Genomic DNA, 16,153 nt, shown 5'->3' with positions numbered 1-16,153 from the left:
ATCAATTTATATAATTCACCACATTAACAGTTTAAGAAGAAGGATGACATGATCGCCTCAACAGATACAGAAAATGCACTTGATAAAATTCAATTTTCATTCATGATTAAAATTCCTAAAATGGACCTAGAGATTATCACACAAAGTGAAGTAAAAGACAAATATCATATAAAATCACATATCAAATATCAAATATCGTATCATATTTCACTTATATCAAATATCAAATCATATCATAACCATACCCTGTCCAGGTGCCAAAAATAAATAAATAACCATATCATAACCATATCATATCATAGATCACTTACATGAAATAGAGCATATCATAATCAAATATCATATAATATCACTTATATGTGGAATCTAAAAAAATGATACAAATGAACTCATTTACATAATAGAAATACACTCACAGACATAGAAAACAAATTTATGGTTACCGAAGGGGAAAGTGGTGGGGAAGGGATAAATTAGGAGTTTGGGATTAGCAGATACACACTACTATATATAAAATAAACAACAAGGACCTACTATATAGCACAGAGAATTATTTTCAACATTTTGTAATAACCTATAATGGAAAAGAATCTGAAAAGAATATATATATCTCTCTGAACATAACCGAATCACTTTCCTGTACACCCAAAACTAATACAACATTACATATCAACTATACTTCAATAAGTTGTTTGTTTTAATGCCATATGCCATCACTTATATGTGGAATCTAAAATATGACACACATGCACTTATCTACGAAACAGATTCACAGATACAGAGAACAGACTTGTGGTTGCCAAGGGGGAGGGAGGGTGGGAGAGGTATAGACTGGGAGTTTGGGATTAGCAGGTGCAAACTGTTATATAGAGAATGGATAAACAACAAGGTCCTACTGTATAGCTCAGGGAACTACATTCAATATCCCGTGATAAAACTTAATGGGAAAAAATATGAAAAAGAATGTATATATATGTATAACTGAATCACTCTGCTGTACAGCAGAAATTAACACTGTAAATCAACTATACTTGAATAGAATACATTTTTTAAAAAGTTGTTTGTTTGAAGGAAAAAAGGTGCATTAAAAAATTTCTAGGGACTTCCTTGGTGGTCCAGTGGTTAAGACTTCGTGCTTCCTTTGCTGGGAGTGCAGGTTCAATCCCTGGTCAGGGAACTAAGATCCCACATGCCACACAGCATGGCCAAAAAATTTTTTTTAATTAAAAAAAAAATGTTTTAAAAAAATTCCTAGAAAATTAGGAATAAAAGAGATGTCTTTAATCTGATATACATATTACAAAATATCTACAGTAAACATCATATTTAATGGCAACATGTTATAAGCTTTCTCTCTGAATCAGAAACAAGACAAGGATGCCTACTGTCACTGCCTCTATCTATTTGACATTATATAGAAGGTCTAGAAAGTACAGGAAGTCAAAAGAGAAACAAAATACGTAAGAATTTTAAAAAAAAAGAAAGTAGCATTACTTGCAGGTGATCTAATTTGTATATAGGAAGTCCAAAAGAATCTACAGATAAATTAATGAGTAAGATAATTTAGCAATTTGCTAAAATTAATATATACATAAACCAGCTGTATTCTTATATATGTCAGCAACAAAAATAAAAATGAAAAATACCAATTGTAACAGGATCAAAAATACCTAGGAATACATCTAACAAAAGGTCTGAAAGAGTTCTAACACATTAAATTATAAACTCTTATTGAGAGACCTGAGGGGACCTAAACAAAAGAAGGAATGCTACGTTGAAGTATTAGAAGACACAATATTGTACAAATGTGAAATCTTCCCAAATTAATTTATGGATTCAAAGCAATCCCAATAAAATGTCAACATTTCTGTGTGTGTACAACTTAATAAGGTGATTCTAAAACTTATAGGGAAGTTCAAAGAGGCACAGATAGCCATGATACTCTTGAAGAACAAGGTGGAAAAACTTGCTCTACCAGATATAAAGACAGATTATTAAAGCTATAATATTTTGGTATAGCATTAGAGCAGGGATAGACAAACTGAAAAACAGAAGAGGCATCTCAGACATAGATTCTCATGCATAACTGGACACCTGCTAGGTGAGAGAGGTATCACTGCAGAGTACAGTGGAAAGGCTAGATTTTCCAATAAGTGGTGCCAGGATAACTGAGTAACCACATGCATAAAAAATTATATTTGATACCTAGCACCCAGCATATATAAAATTAATTCCAGTTAGAATTTAGATCTAAATGTGAAAGGCAAGTCTATAAATATATTAACATTTAAAACGTTTATTCATGGGAATTCCCTGGCAGTCCAATGGTTAGGATTCTGAGCTTTGACTGCCAAGGGTGTGGGTTCAATCCCTGGTCAGGGAATTAAGATCCCTGTGCAGCACTGTCAAAGAATAAAAAAACAAAACAAAAACGATGTCTATTCATCAAAAGATATTATGAAGAGGTGAAAAGACAAACCACAGCATAGGAGAAGATATTTAAAACATGTGTAAGGCTTCCCTGGTGGCGCAGTTGTTGGGAATCTGCCTGCCAATGCAGGGGACATGGGTTTGATCCCTGGTCCAGGAAGATCCCACATGCCGTGGAGCAACTAAGCCCATGTGCCACAACTACTGAGCCTGTGCTCTAGAGCCCATGAGCCACAGCCATTGAGCCTATGTGCCACAACTACTGAAGCCCCCGCACCAGGGGCCTATGCTCCGCAACAGGAGAAGCCACTGCAATGAGAAGCCCGTGCACCGTGGCGAAGAGTGGCCCCCACTCTCCACAACTAGAGAGGGCCCGCACGCAGCAACAAAGACCCAAAGCAGCCAAAATAAATAAATAAATAAATTTATTAAAAAAACAAAGAACCATGTTGTAAGCAATAATATCCAGTATAGAGAGCTTGTACAAATCAATAAAAAATAAAGATGACTCAATACAAAAATAGATACAAGTCTTCTACAGAACTTTGGGAAAAAGAAAATCCTAATAGCTAACAAACATATGAAATGATGATTAACCTGATTAGTAATCAGGAAAACACAAATTAAAACCTCCAGGAGATACCATTACTCACTCTCCAGTAAGGCAAAAGTTTAAGTCTGACAATACCAAATGTTGTTAAGTATCTGAAACAATGAGAACTTTCATTGTTACATTGCTTACTGCTCGGAAGATAAATTAATACAATCACTATGAATAACAGTTTGTCATTACAAATGGAAGCCTGACCTACGCTATAACCCCAAAATTCGACTTGCTAGGTATACACTCTAGGGAAACTTGTGCACATATGCATCACATGGGATATAGTTAAAAGAATTTTACTTAGTAGCATGTCATAACAGTCAAAAACCAAAAGCAACTTGAGTGTTCCCCAACAACAGAATGGATAAAAAAAACTGTGGTATATTCAAATAATGGAATACTATACAGCAGCGGGTATAAATGAACTAATTCTACGTGACAAGCTTTAGAAAGAATCAAGGAGTAGAAGAATATATTCATTATGATTCGCTCCATAATGTTTTTTTTCCAATTTTTTATTTTTTACAATAAACTGCATATATTTAGAGTGTACAATTTGGTGTCCCAATCTCCCAATTCATTCCCCCCCAACCCTCCCCGCGCTGCCCACTTGGTGTCCATATGTTTGTTCTCTACATCTGTGTCTCTATCATAATGTTTAAAACCAGAGAAACTACATGGCTTAGGGATCCAACTTTGGTGGTAAAACTCCTAGAAAAGGGAAGAAATAATGATTATGATTCATCCTCTTTGGAGGAGGGATGATATGATCAGGGACAGGCACATGCGAAAGGAGTGGATTTCTAGAATACTAGAAATATTTTATTTCTTCACCTGGGTGGTGGGTAGCTCAGATGTTTATTTGATAATTTGTTAAACTGTTAAATTAGTGTTCAATGCACTTTTCTGTATGCATGTTATATTTCACAATAAAAGTGGCAAAAAAAAAAAGAGAGAGAGAGAATGGTGATGCTTACTGTTTCATTTTAAGCTTTTTTTGTGTGTTGAGGCAGTGTAACCCTTCCTCTGTCTGCCTTCTGAAATCTTACCTCAAATCTACCACCAATATCCAAGGAACAGAGGATCCTAAGATGCTATCTAGGTCACAATGGCACTTAATTGGAGTACTTTATTTGTCTCAGACACTAGTCTGTGCCAACCCTGGTGAAGAGACCGAGACTACTGAGCATAGTACCTATAGTAAATAAAAGCTTACTGACTGAATGCATGCAAGTTACGGTGAAAGCTATGGGCTCCCAGCTGTGTAGAATCACTTCCTTATTTATCGCAGGCCCCACAAGCTAATACAGAGCCTTAAAATTGTTGGTGTTTTATACAGTTTTTTTAAAAAATGGTTTTTACATAGTTCTTTCATACAGATTATATGATTATATGAAGTTACATTTTAAGAGAGGCTGAACCTGGACTTAGTTTCCCCATAGCAGGGATGAGAGGACAGTCTTTGCCAAAGATAGAAAATGACAGTCAGGACTGGAATCAGAAAGCCAGGGTCTTTCCACTGTAGACTGCAGATGTCTTCCTCACTTGCTTTCTGTCACTCAGGGGAGACATATTTTGCAAGATGCTTTGAAAACCGTTGGATGTTAGACTGTAACGGCTGGGCCATAAGAAAGAAGAGGGGGGCACACGCACATATCTCCATCCTCAATTTAGTCTTTCCTCTGCATTTAAAAATTTGGTTGACTTCCTTCTGTGTGAGCCACATTCCAGAAAACTTCCACAGGAAGGGTAGGGTCCAGGAGTCTAAATTAGAGCTCTCCAGCCCAAGCTTTGTGACCTACATCTGCAAGAAAAGGACTTCAAGCTCACTTGGACTGAGGTGTGCTTCCTCCACCCTCTGAGTTATATGCAAGCTTTTCTAGTCAATGGTTGGTGGTTAAAGCCCCTTTCTTTTCTCTTTGTTTCCTGTTTCCTTATCTTCTTTGTTTTCCAAACATCTTTGCTGCTGTCTCTTTTTTTCCAGATTCTGATACTAGATAGCAATGTGTTACCTGGGGATGACCCAAAGTGACAGCACAGTATCTGTTTATTCAAACTTCAACTCACATATCTAGCAGTCTCCAAAATAAACACTGCCACTCGGGAACTGTACTTTGGCATCAATCATGTTTCTGCAACCTTAGGGTCCTTCAGATCTACACAATTCATTACTTTGCCAGAGCTGCTAAAGTTATATTACTTCGTGATAATTACAATTGCTGGCTCAGTGAGAAATACAAAAATTCTTTCTTTGGCTACTTAATTTTCAATTCTGAGGATTGGGTTATTGGTGAAATAATAAGCCTGCTACAATGAGAAAATAATTTCCACTCTAGGTCACTGACACCTGCACAAACCTGGTAATGATATAAGTGTTTTTGTTCCCCCATTATTGTAACTTAAAATTTGTTTTTTCTTGAGATCAGGTTTTGCTTTTGACTGTAAAACTATTTCTACTCACAGAGGTAATCATACTAATCTGTCAGTTTATCTATGTTCTTCCTTTTGAGGGACTGAAGAAGCTTTTGAAACTGAAGGAGGAAACCAAGAAGGGCCTGAGAAACATTTATCAGATGCATGAGCTATGGGGCAAAGAAAGCTTGCCAAGGGTGAACACAGTTAAGATGCAAATATGGCAGCAAACTAAAGAGTAAAAGGGCACTGGAGGATGAAAAACAAAATATAAAAGGTAAAAATAGCTTCCTGGCTTACGAAAAAAAGAAATCCACAAACTCAAGAGCAGTGCCTATATCCTGTGGGATTTTCTAAGGAGAGGGGAAGAAAAGTCAAACTGAGCTGACATCATTAAAAAGCAGCAGGCTGCTCCCTTGGCAGGCTCCTGCAGCATGTGCAGTGTCGCCAGCGTCCATATCCTGCAGAGCATGGTGACCAGCAGCTTCACCAACAACCCCTCTTCCTTGTGTGGTTTTGTAGCAGAGCAAGAAACTTCCCCATGAAGAGCTTCCCTTGGCACCCTCGAGGGTAGATCTCTGGAAAGTTCTAGAGAATGAATTTCTAGCATCAGTGACTCTTCTGTCATCCAGTGACCCAAGGTCGTGCCCTCTTCAATAAGGTCTAGATCTCAGCCCTTGGAGGTGGTGGCTCTTTCATGGACACACACTTAGTCCTAGTGGTAGGGGCTGCTCTTTATAGCTGCTATTCCTATATTCTTTAGGGTTCTCTATATCTTACTAATTCCTTGTTATTCTAATCCCATTATGGTTAATAATTCTTTATATTAAACCTTCCCTGTTCAAATTACTTTGTATTTTCTGTCTCCTGACTGGACCCTGACTGACACACACACCTACAATGTTAACACTAATACTAAATAACCCTAATACTAAAACCAGATAACAATATCATAAGAAAGGAAAACTACAGACTAATATGTCTTATGAAATAAATGCAGAAATCCTCAATAGAATATCAGCAAATCAAATCCAAAATGTATAAAAACAGCTATATACTGTGACTAAAAAAGGATTTATTCTCAATATATAAGGATGGTTCCAACATTTGAAAACTAATGTAATCCATCACATCAACAGACTAAAGATGAAAAATCATATGATCACATCAATAAATGCAGAAAAAGCATTTGGCAAAATCCAATACCCATTCATGATAAAATCTTTCAGCAAAGTAGGAATAGAGGAGAACTTCCTCAACAAAGAATATTAAAAAAAAACTATACCTAACATCACATGTAATAGTGAGGAACTGAATGCTTTCTCTCTAAGATGAGGAACAAGACAAGGATCTGTCCTTTCACTGTTCCTATTCAATGTCATATTGGAAGTTCTAGCTAATGCAATAAGACCAGATAAGGAAATAAAAGAAACACAGATTGGGAAGGAAGAAATAAAACTATTCTGTCCGCAGACGACATGATTGTCTAAGTAGAAAATCCCAAAGAATCTACAAAAAAATTCCTGGAATTAATAAGCAATTAGAGAAAGATCACAGGATATAAGGTTAATATATACAAGTTAAATGCCTTCCTAAATACCAGCAATAAACACTTCAAATTTAAAATTAAAAATACAAGACCATTTACTTTTGCACAAAAAAGTAAATATTTAGGCATAAATCTAAGAAAATATGTACAAGATCTATATGAGGAAAACTACAAAACTCTGATGAAATAAATCAAAGAAAATCTAAATAAACAGAGAGATATTCCATGTTCCTATCCAGGAGGACAGGAAGACTCAAAATCATTAAGATGTCAATTTTCCCCAACTTGACCTATAGATTCAATGCAATTCCAACTAAACTCCCAGCAAGTTACTTTGTGATTATTAACAAACGAATTCTAAAGTTTATATGAAAAGGCAAAGACCCAGGATATAACTAACAATACTGAAGAAGAAGAACTAAGTCAGGGGATTGATACTAACCAAATTTAAGACTTACTATACAGTAATCAAGACAGTATGGTACTGATAAAAGAATACATGAGTTGATAAATGGAGTAGAATGGAGAACCCAGACATAGACCCACACAAATGCAGTCAACTGATTTTTGACAAAGGAGCAAAGGCTATTCAATGGAGGAAGGATAGCCTTTTCAACAAATGGTGCTGGAACCACCCATATGCCAACAAACAAACAAACAAAAAGAATCTAAACAAACAACTTATACTTTTCACAAAAACTAATTCATCTTAGACTAAATGTAAAATATGGAACTATATAACTTCTAGAATACAACAGGAGCATGACTTTGGGCTTGGTGCTGAGTTTTTAGGTATGGCACCAAAAGCATGATCCATGGAAAACAAATTGGTAAATTGGATTTTACTAAAATTAAAAACTTCTGCTCGAAGATACTGTGAGAAGAATGAAGAGACAAGCCAGAAAGTGGGAGAAAATATTTGCAAAACACATATCTGATAAAGAACTTGTATCTAAAATATATAAGAACTCTCAAAACTCAACAATAAGAATGAACAATCCAATAAAAAAATGGAGAAAGATCTGAACGGTAGATACACAGATGACAAATAAACATATGAAAAGATTCTCAGACCAGATTTCATTAGAGGATTTAAAATTAAAATGACAATGAAATATCACTATATACCTATTAGAAAGGCCGGAAAAAAAAACAAAAACAAAAAACAAAAAACGAAAATACCAAAAGCTGGTGAGGATGAGGAGCAACAAGAAACACATCCATCACTGGTGGGAATGTTAAATGGTAAACCAACCCGGGACATCGTTTGGCAGTTTCTTACAAAACTAAACCTAATCTTAGCATACAATCCAGCAATCATGTCCTAGGTATTTACGCAATTGATTTGAAAACTTATGTCCACGCAAAACCCTGCACACAAACATTTATAGCAACTTTATTCATAATCACCAAAAACTGGGAGCAACCAAGACATCCTTTATACATGCGTATGATGGAAAATTATTCAGCAATAAAAACTCATCTATCAAGTCACAGAAAGACATGGAGGAACCTTAAATGAATACTGGTAAGTGAAAGAAGCCAGTCTGGAAAGTTTACATGCTGTATGATTCTGAGTTTATGACACTTTGGAAAAGGCAAAACTCTAGAGACAGGAAAAAGATTAATGGCTGTCAAGGGCTCTGAGGTGAGGGAGAGAGATGAACAGGTGAAGCACAGGGCATTTTAAGAGTGGTAAGACTATCCTGTATGAAACCCTAAGGGTGGACGCATGCCATTATGCATTTGTCCAAACCCACAGAACTGTACAATACAAAGAATGCACCTTAATATAAACTATGAACTATAGTTGATAATAATGTATCAACACTGGTTCACTAATTGTAACAAATGTATCAAACTAATATAAGATATTAAGAATAGGGGAAATGGGAGGGGTGAGGGTATGGGCTGGAGTGGGTATATACAGAAATCTGTGTAATATCTGCTCAATTATTCTGTATACCTAAAACTATACAAAAAAATAAAGTCTATTATTCTAAAAACAAATTGGAAGCAAAGAGACCAAAACAAATAATTTTTTTGGTTCTAATTATAAAGGTAATATATATGTCTTTGTATAACATAAGAGTGATATCAAACAAAATAATACATGTAAAGTACAAAGTTTTTATTATATCATACTTTGCTACTCTTCTTGAACTTAATATAGTCTTAGGTACAGAGAAACAGATTGTAAACAACAAAATATATTTCATTAAAAATCATCCACTGATACTTACACTTTCCTTTGCACACTGGAGACATTAAAGGCCTTCTTAGAAACGCCATGTTGACTATCTTTCCAGGGTTTCTAAAATGTATGTTTTCCAATGCTTTGGTCTTACTGATCTTAGTTAATGGAACTATCCATGACACTCCCAGAGATGTGAACAAATCATCTTATGTTCCCCACCTCCATAAGCAAGTAACAATGCTTTCACCTCTAGTCTTCAGGTTGTGATTTTTGTTTGAAGTTTTATGGGCAAGATTTAGCGCCGTAGATTTGGATGGAAATGCAGGTTTGACATGTAACATCAACATCAGGACTAAAAGTCCCAGGACCACAAGCCACTGCAGGGGAAAACACAATGGAGTAGGTTACTATAATTTCAGTTAGAGGTATTTTATACCAACAATACAAATTGCCACCAATATCACACCATTGACATTCTATACCTATGTTATATTATGAGGAATGTTCAGCCAATTAAGTTGTGCAGGATTATTTATAAGTTTTTGTTTTTTTTTTTCCTTAGCTGCACTGAGTGGGTTGCAGAATCTTAGTTCCCCAACCAGGGACTGAACCCAGGGTCAGGGAAGTGAAATCGCCAAGTCCTAACCACTGGACCGCCCCACTTATGAGTTGTAAACATGGTTATCTGATGATCTTAAAGGTAGAAGAATCTTAGCCATTTTTTTCTTTAGTATCAGCATTTTACAGTATCTTCTGCATTGCTCCATTCATGAGTTCCTATTTCTTGTTTTCTAGTTCCTATTTATGATTTCTAGGCAGAACCACTTGTTTTCTTTTATAGTATAGCAGCTTAAGTCAGAACACTATAGAAATATTTTGTAATACAAAAGATTACATCAGACAGAATTAATATACATGAAAATAATTATATTTAGAAATGCAGGCTTTGAATTTTTACTTCCCTTAAACTAAATATTTTTTTTGGTAAGAGAATCACTGTAAATATTCAATTTAATTATGCTAAGTGAATTCTGACTATATAACCTGAATAGATATTTATATTTTATAATTACCACAACAGGTAGCGCAATTGCTATGTAGACCTTCATTTTTTCCAAAGCCTGGACGACAGCTATCCATACGTACTATTTGAAAACTGTGGTCCACAAAATGCATCGCTGGTAGAGTTTTACTAAAGTCGTGGTTGAAAATATATGCTTGGCTCCGGAAAAATTCTTCTATTCGATTTCTTGCCTAAGAATTAAAAACATCAGAGATAAGTACAATTACTAAACGGTGAACCAAATTTCTCCTCCTGTATCAGAGGCAATGAAATGTAGTACAAGCATGTCATTGCTTTACACAACAGATGAATTCCTGAAAAGCTGCATGTTAATACTAAAATCAGTTTAGCCTTGACCTTATCAATTATTGTCAATTTTTTTGTACAACGGTTAAGAAAAACTAAACTGAAGTTAAAAAGCACTTGTTCTGAATCACTTGCAGCATGTCTATTCCATATGTAGATAACTGGGAGTTCATTATTTCTAATTCCAAAGAGCCAAGCAAAATGGAAACCAAAACTTTTCTCTCATCAGCATTACAGACTAATGGTGTACATCCTATTTTATCTTTTGAGCATAGGGCTTAAACAATAACTAATAAACCCATAAACCATGCACACTGTTAAGAGTATGGGCTCAGGGACTAGAGGAGGACAGTGAAGGGGTTTTTTTAGACTATGTCCTTAGCCTTTAAGGAGGCAGAGGAGAGAGCAACTATTATGATCAGCACAGACACAATTCTGGAAGAACCACTGTTTTAACCTAGGATGACATGATGGTAAGGTTATCCTTCAAGCTGTTGCTTAGTTACATTTGGAGAACAAAGACCAGTGATCCACGCTTCTGTCATAGGAAAAATACGTAGTATCAATCTGGGGAGCTACATAACATTCCAGATACACTATTTCAAACCAACACATTTTTAAATAGCCAAGACTCTCACAATTTCAGTTTATAAAACTGAAACCAAAAGTCAATAATACTTCATATTTAAGTTTTTAAATACCTCTGTTTATTATTCAAATACTTTCCCCTTACACTGAAATTCTCACCTGGAGGATATTATGATTAGTGGTATCTTCACAGTCAACAGACTCATTGCAAGCACCTTTCCACCCTGGCGCAAAAGGATTAACTGGAGGGGGAAAAAAATGACATCTTCACAAAAACATTCCAAAAAGCTCCAAATGCTGAATTCGGTATGCTTGTGTGCATGCGTTTAACCTATGTAATCCTAGTAATAAAGTAAAGGTGCACAATTTGAATAATTTATACATTATGATTTCACTCCATCTGGGGGCTAACAGAAGTAACTACAAGCCTTTAAAATGAATAGAAATAAATTTGATTTCTCCCTTTTGTTACATTCTCAAAATTACAATTTAAAATTCCATAAGAAGTTATAAGTTAAATATTAGCTACATAGTTAAAGGCCATATTTATAAAATGATATTAACTTCTAACAGATAGGTAACAATATACCCTAGTTGAAGGCAAATAATGTGTTAATTTTCAAGACCAAAACCAGGCCAAGACCAAGAATATACTTTAGTGCTTAACAAACATGTAAGGCCTACTATTTATAAGCTCTCTCATATTAATATGGTAATTAATTTTCTAATCAAGATTAAACACATAAAATTAAAGAAATATTAAAATATTTTTTACCTTGAAAGGCTATAAATAGCTCAGGAATGAGGCCATGTTTTGGGACTTTAACAAAATGGCATTTATATGATGGCTCTATGATATGGCATGACAAATCAGAAATTAAATTATCCAAGATTTTCTTCAGCACTCTAAAAAGCATATCATTATACTTTCCTACACAAGATTTTGTGGTAAAACGTACAGCCATCTGATATGAATAGTCAGGTTCCCGATAAGCTTTAAAAAAAAGATGAGAATAAAACAATTGTGCCTAGCATTAATTTCCAAATAACATATAATATTAAATTCCATCAATCTTGCAAACCAGCACAGAAACTTAATTTATCTAATAAAATGGGTTGAGGTTTTTTTGCGCATTTTTTCCAATAAAATGTTTTAACAGTTTGTCCTCACGAAAAGATATAAAACTAATAACTTTAATGAAAAAGGTTATTTTCATTTGATATATTATCTACTCAGTATAAGAAAAGATATGGCTTCTGTGGGCTGGCTATATATATAAGTTAAAAGTATCAAGAAAAAAATAAGATTTTGGCAGAGAGGGTCTTAATTTACAGAAGTGTTGTTGCTGTCAGCACAGTCCAGTGAAAAGGATCATTAGTTTACTTCTATGGAATTAAACATCGGTTTTTAAATTACTTGGCAAAATTGTGATAATGTGGATTGTCCCTGCATACCTAGACAGTGGGAAGTGGGAGACTGAAAGAGGATTATTTAGGACACACTATTTTGATGTCAATTTAAGAGTTTCCCTGGTCAAATACACCCCAAATACTCTAGAAGTCATAATGATTATATATAACAGACTCATTTTCACTAAATGGGGAAACCATATACTTAATTCCGATCCAAACTAAATGTTTAAGTTAAAATGTGCCTATATTCTTACCAAAGATCATAAAGTCATATCTCTGCTTTACTACCTTTTCTTCTTGGGTTTCTGCTTTGACAGTCTTATAAGAAAGAGTGCATGTGTAAAGTCCAGACAAAGGCTCCAGAAAGTCTTTCACCATCAGCTTTCCTGTTTCAGTGATATTTATTCTATTATTTCCTAAACAGAAAGGGTAAATTACTTGGTTATTTAACATGTAACAATTCAAACATTATTTAGTAAATTTGGGATTACAATTAAGTATAAAAATTTAAAAATTAATGTACTTTTTTTAACTTCAAGAATTCAACAAAATCTTAAATTACTCAGTGGAAAACCACATGAGATAAGTACACTTCTGAAATATATTTTGGTTTTCTTTAATTCATTTCTTGGCATTTAATTTCGACTGACTTATGCCAGTAATTTTGTAAGTGAGATTACACTGCCGTATAGTACTGTGCAATTTCTTCACATAAGACAGAAATGAATAATGCTCCTATTCTAAGACACCCTTCTAACATTATGAAAAATTACATATTAGTTACCTCACCTCCTATCACAGCTGCTGCAAGGATACATTTTAGGTTTTATAAAAACTTCTGAACTAATATAGCTTTGGGAAGGTACAAAAATTATTGCTCTGTTTTTGCATAAGGAGAAAATACACAGAGCAAGATATAATATGACTCTAAATATGGAGTAAGTGAAACTGCAGGCAAAATTAAATTTCAATTTGTTCATTCCAATAAATGAGTGTTTTTCTAAAAAAATGTTGGCATCATTAAAAAAAGAATACATTAAAATCAAATAGCTTACCTGTTAATGGCTTTTCATTAGGCCCAACCCATAAGTAGGTTGGGTCCACTGTTTCTTTCTCAGCGCGTTTAAAATCCATACAGACAAGGATTGGGCTATTGTGGTGTAATTTTACATATATTTTCACTGTGACAAAATAAAACAATATATAATTACATTGTATAGCAAAATTAAATTAAGAAACACTTCATACATTTTGTCCTGAAGTTACTTTTGGATTTCACTATTTTGAGAATCATTATAACATCTGGAATACTAAAGTCCTTTCTGCTTCTCATAGACTCTTAAAACTCTCGACTGCTATAGAATCAATATTTTTTCTTTTTTCTGTGATATCATAGTGTAGTTTATAAAAATATACATAATACATTTTAATGTACAGATTCAGAACTAAAATCAAAAAATTTTTGAAGAGTTAGTAGAATCAACTTAAAGATCAGAAAAGGACTTTTTTTGGTTGCAAAACTATTTTAAAGATGACCATTGTCAGGGCAAACTTGATATTTAATTATGAACGTCCTCTGTTAGGAACAATAATTAAGTCTATGTGGGACATACAAGGAAGATTTTCTGCAACACCTATTTTGTTTCGGATTTGATGGAAGCAGCAACATGTGCTTGGAACCAATAGAGTCCCAGATATTAATTGTAAAGCCTACTGGATGCCAGGCTCTGAACATATAAAGAAGACACCGTCCTACAATTTGGTGGCGGCCGGGGTGGGGGAAGGGGGAGGCTCCAAACACAGGGAGATTCCAAACCTGACCAGTGCTATGAACCGGCCCAAAGTTATCTAAAGTTAGCCCTGTGACTAATTTTCCTCGGGGAGTGTGCGAAAGCTTCATCAGAGGGACAAATGACAACTGAGCTGAGCCGTAAAGGATGTGTAGGAGTTCTAGTTAATAAGGGAGGAGATAAGGGTATTCCAAACAGAGGGACTTCCAGCCCCGGAAATCGCTCCTCTGAGTGGGCCTCGCATGTTGCGAAGCAGCAGGGACACCTGGAAGTGAGGTGGCATCAGCGAAAGAGATCTAAATTGAATTTTAGCTCCTTACAAGCTATGCGGCTTTAGGTAAGGTGATACGACTGAGGCGTAGTGGCGTCGCTGTAAGGATGAAACGATGCAACAACCTTCGGGAAGTGCAGAGCACACAGTATAACAACGTTCGCTTCATTTCCCTCCTCGGGAAGAACTTTAGCAGAACCACGGAGCCCCCGGCTCTTCGGACAGACTCTGCGGGTGAGGAGGTCCTTATTACCTGGGTGTCCCGGCTTGCCATAAATGAAGCCTTTCTCAGTGCGTTCGGAATTACGCTGCCATCCAACTGCGGAGGAAAGAAACCACTGACTTTTTACGTAGAAGAGCAGCCAGAGCTCACAGTGGAGGGGGGAGGCGGGGCGGAGGAGGCAGGACCGGGAAGCTGGGAGAGGTCCGGGGGCTGGGCGGGAGGAGCCCCACCTCCTGTGAGGTACCAGAGCACCGCGGAGAGCAGGACCCACGCTCGCATCACGGCTCAGGGGCTAGCGTCGCGGGAGGGTTAGGCGTCGAGGGGCGGGCTCCTGCCTACCTCAGCCCCGGCGCGACGCCTCCCCATCTCTCCTCCACCAAGCGGAGCAAACCGCCGTGGGTCACCTCCCCTACCCGACCGTCGCTACGGCGAGAGCCGACGCTCAGCAGAGCGCTTGCGTGATCCGGGGCCCCGCGCGCGTGGGCGGAGCTGGGCGCGTGGGCGGGGCCGGGGGCGGGGCGCGGGCAGAGGGCAGGGCTCTGGGCAGGTGCGCGCCCCCCCCCCCCCCTCGCGCGCACGCGGACGCCTTCGTGCGGCTGCTTCCGATGCTTCGCGCCTCCAGGCTGGCGCCATTTCCCCGCGCCCTCCGCGGGTTAGTTTTCAGAGCCGTCCCTGAGAGAAGAGAAGAACGCCGGGCTTCGCGTTTCGGTCACTTCCTTAGTCTAGGGACTGAAGAGATCCACAAGAGGAACGTGGTGGTCCCGGTGGGGTAGGGGATGCGATTACGTTAGGACCTGAGGAGGGAGAATCTTGTGAAAATTTCCACTTCACAGGAAGCAGAGAGCCCTGCGTGGGAATTTCCTCTGCCTTTCTTCTCATAAACTGTCTGAAACTGTATGCACAATCTTTTTCAAACTCTTAACACCCAATTTTTACCCAACTGTATTCTACCCACAAAATGAAGAACCCGAAGAACCGCTAGTGCACCAACGAGGCGTCTCCACTCCTTCCCACTCTAGAGGAACGTTTAATCTTCATTTCAGCTTCGAGCATCAGACGATGTTGAGAGACCCCCGCTCCCAAATGCATCCAGGGTAGCTGAAGTAAGCCTGCTTTAAAAAACGGGCCCGATTGAAAGGAGAGATCCCCAGATGCTTTTCCTGTGGGGAGGGCTTCTAAGTCAAGAGCAGCGAGCTCTGAAGGAGACCGTGCCGGGCTCTTTCATGATTCCTTCTGGGCTACTAATTTGGTGGCCTGGAAAGCCCTGTGTGTTGTCTGTTTCATAGCGGCGGGACACCCTCAGTGGT

At 37.2% G+C, this 16,153-nt stretch overlaps 1 protein-coding gene across 9 annotated transcripts; it reads right to left on the bottom strand.

Moving 5' to 3' along the window:
* Positions 1-879: 879 nt before the first annotated feature.
* Positions 880-15,320, bottom strand: ZPBP2 (zona pellucida binding protein 2). 9 transcript variants are annotated; one of them, XR_009050100.1, is made up of 9 exons: positions 15,077-15,320; positions 14,877-14,942; positions 13,618-13,743; positions 12,817-12,978; positions 11,925-12,143; positions 11,309-11,391; positions 10,339-10,446; positions 9,239-9,569; positions 880-1,251 (listed from the first exon to the last, which is right to left on the bottom strand). XR_009050100.1 is itself a non-coding variant. In XM_057717111.1 (8 exons), exons 1-8 carry the CDS (start codon positions 15,123-15,125, stop codon positions 9,475-9,477), a joined length of 981 nt encoding a protein of 326 aa, XP_057573094.1. In that variant the 5' UTR covers positions 15,126-15,320; the 3' UTR covers positions 9,106-9,474. The 9 variants fall into 9 exon arrangements, 7 of the variants coding, with proteins under 7 accessions (XP_057573094.1, XP_057573093.1, XP_057573099.1 ...); XR_009050099.1 differs by lacking the exon at positions 880-1,251 and adding an exon at positions 2,881-5,046; XM_057717111.1 differs by lacking the exon at positions 880-1,251 and having other exon boundaries at positions 9,106-9,569; positions 10,266-10,446.
* Positions 15,321-16,153: the final 833 nt, after the last annotated feature.

Source organism: Hippopotamus amphibius, chromosome 17 (genome assembly GCF_030028045.1).
Source record: "Hippopotamus amphibius kiboko isolate mHipAmp2 chromosome 17, mHipAmp2.hap2, whole genome shotgun sequence".
Taxonomy (NCBI): domain Eukaryota; kingdom Metazoa; phylum Chordata; class Mammalia; order Artiodactyla; family Hippopotamidae; genus Hippopotamus; species Hippopotamus amphibius.
The sequence above is the reverse complement of the archived record's forward strand: the minus strand, read 5'-3'. Positions and strand labels throughout refer to the sequence as shown.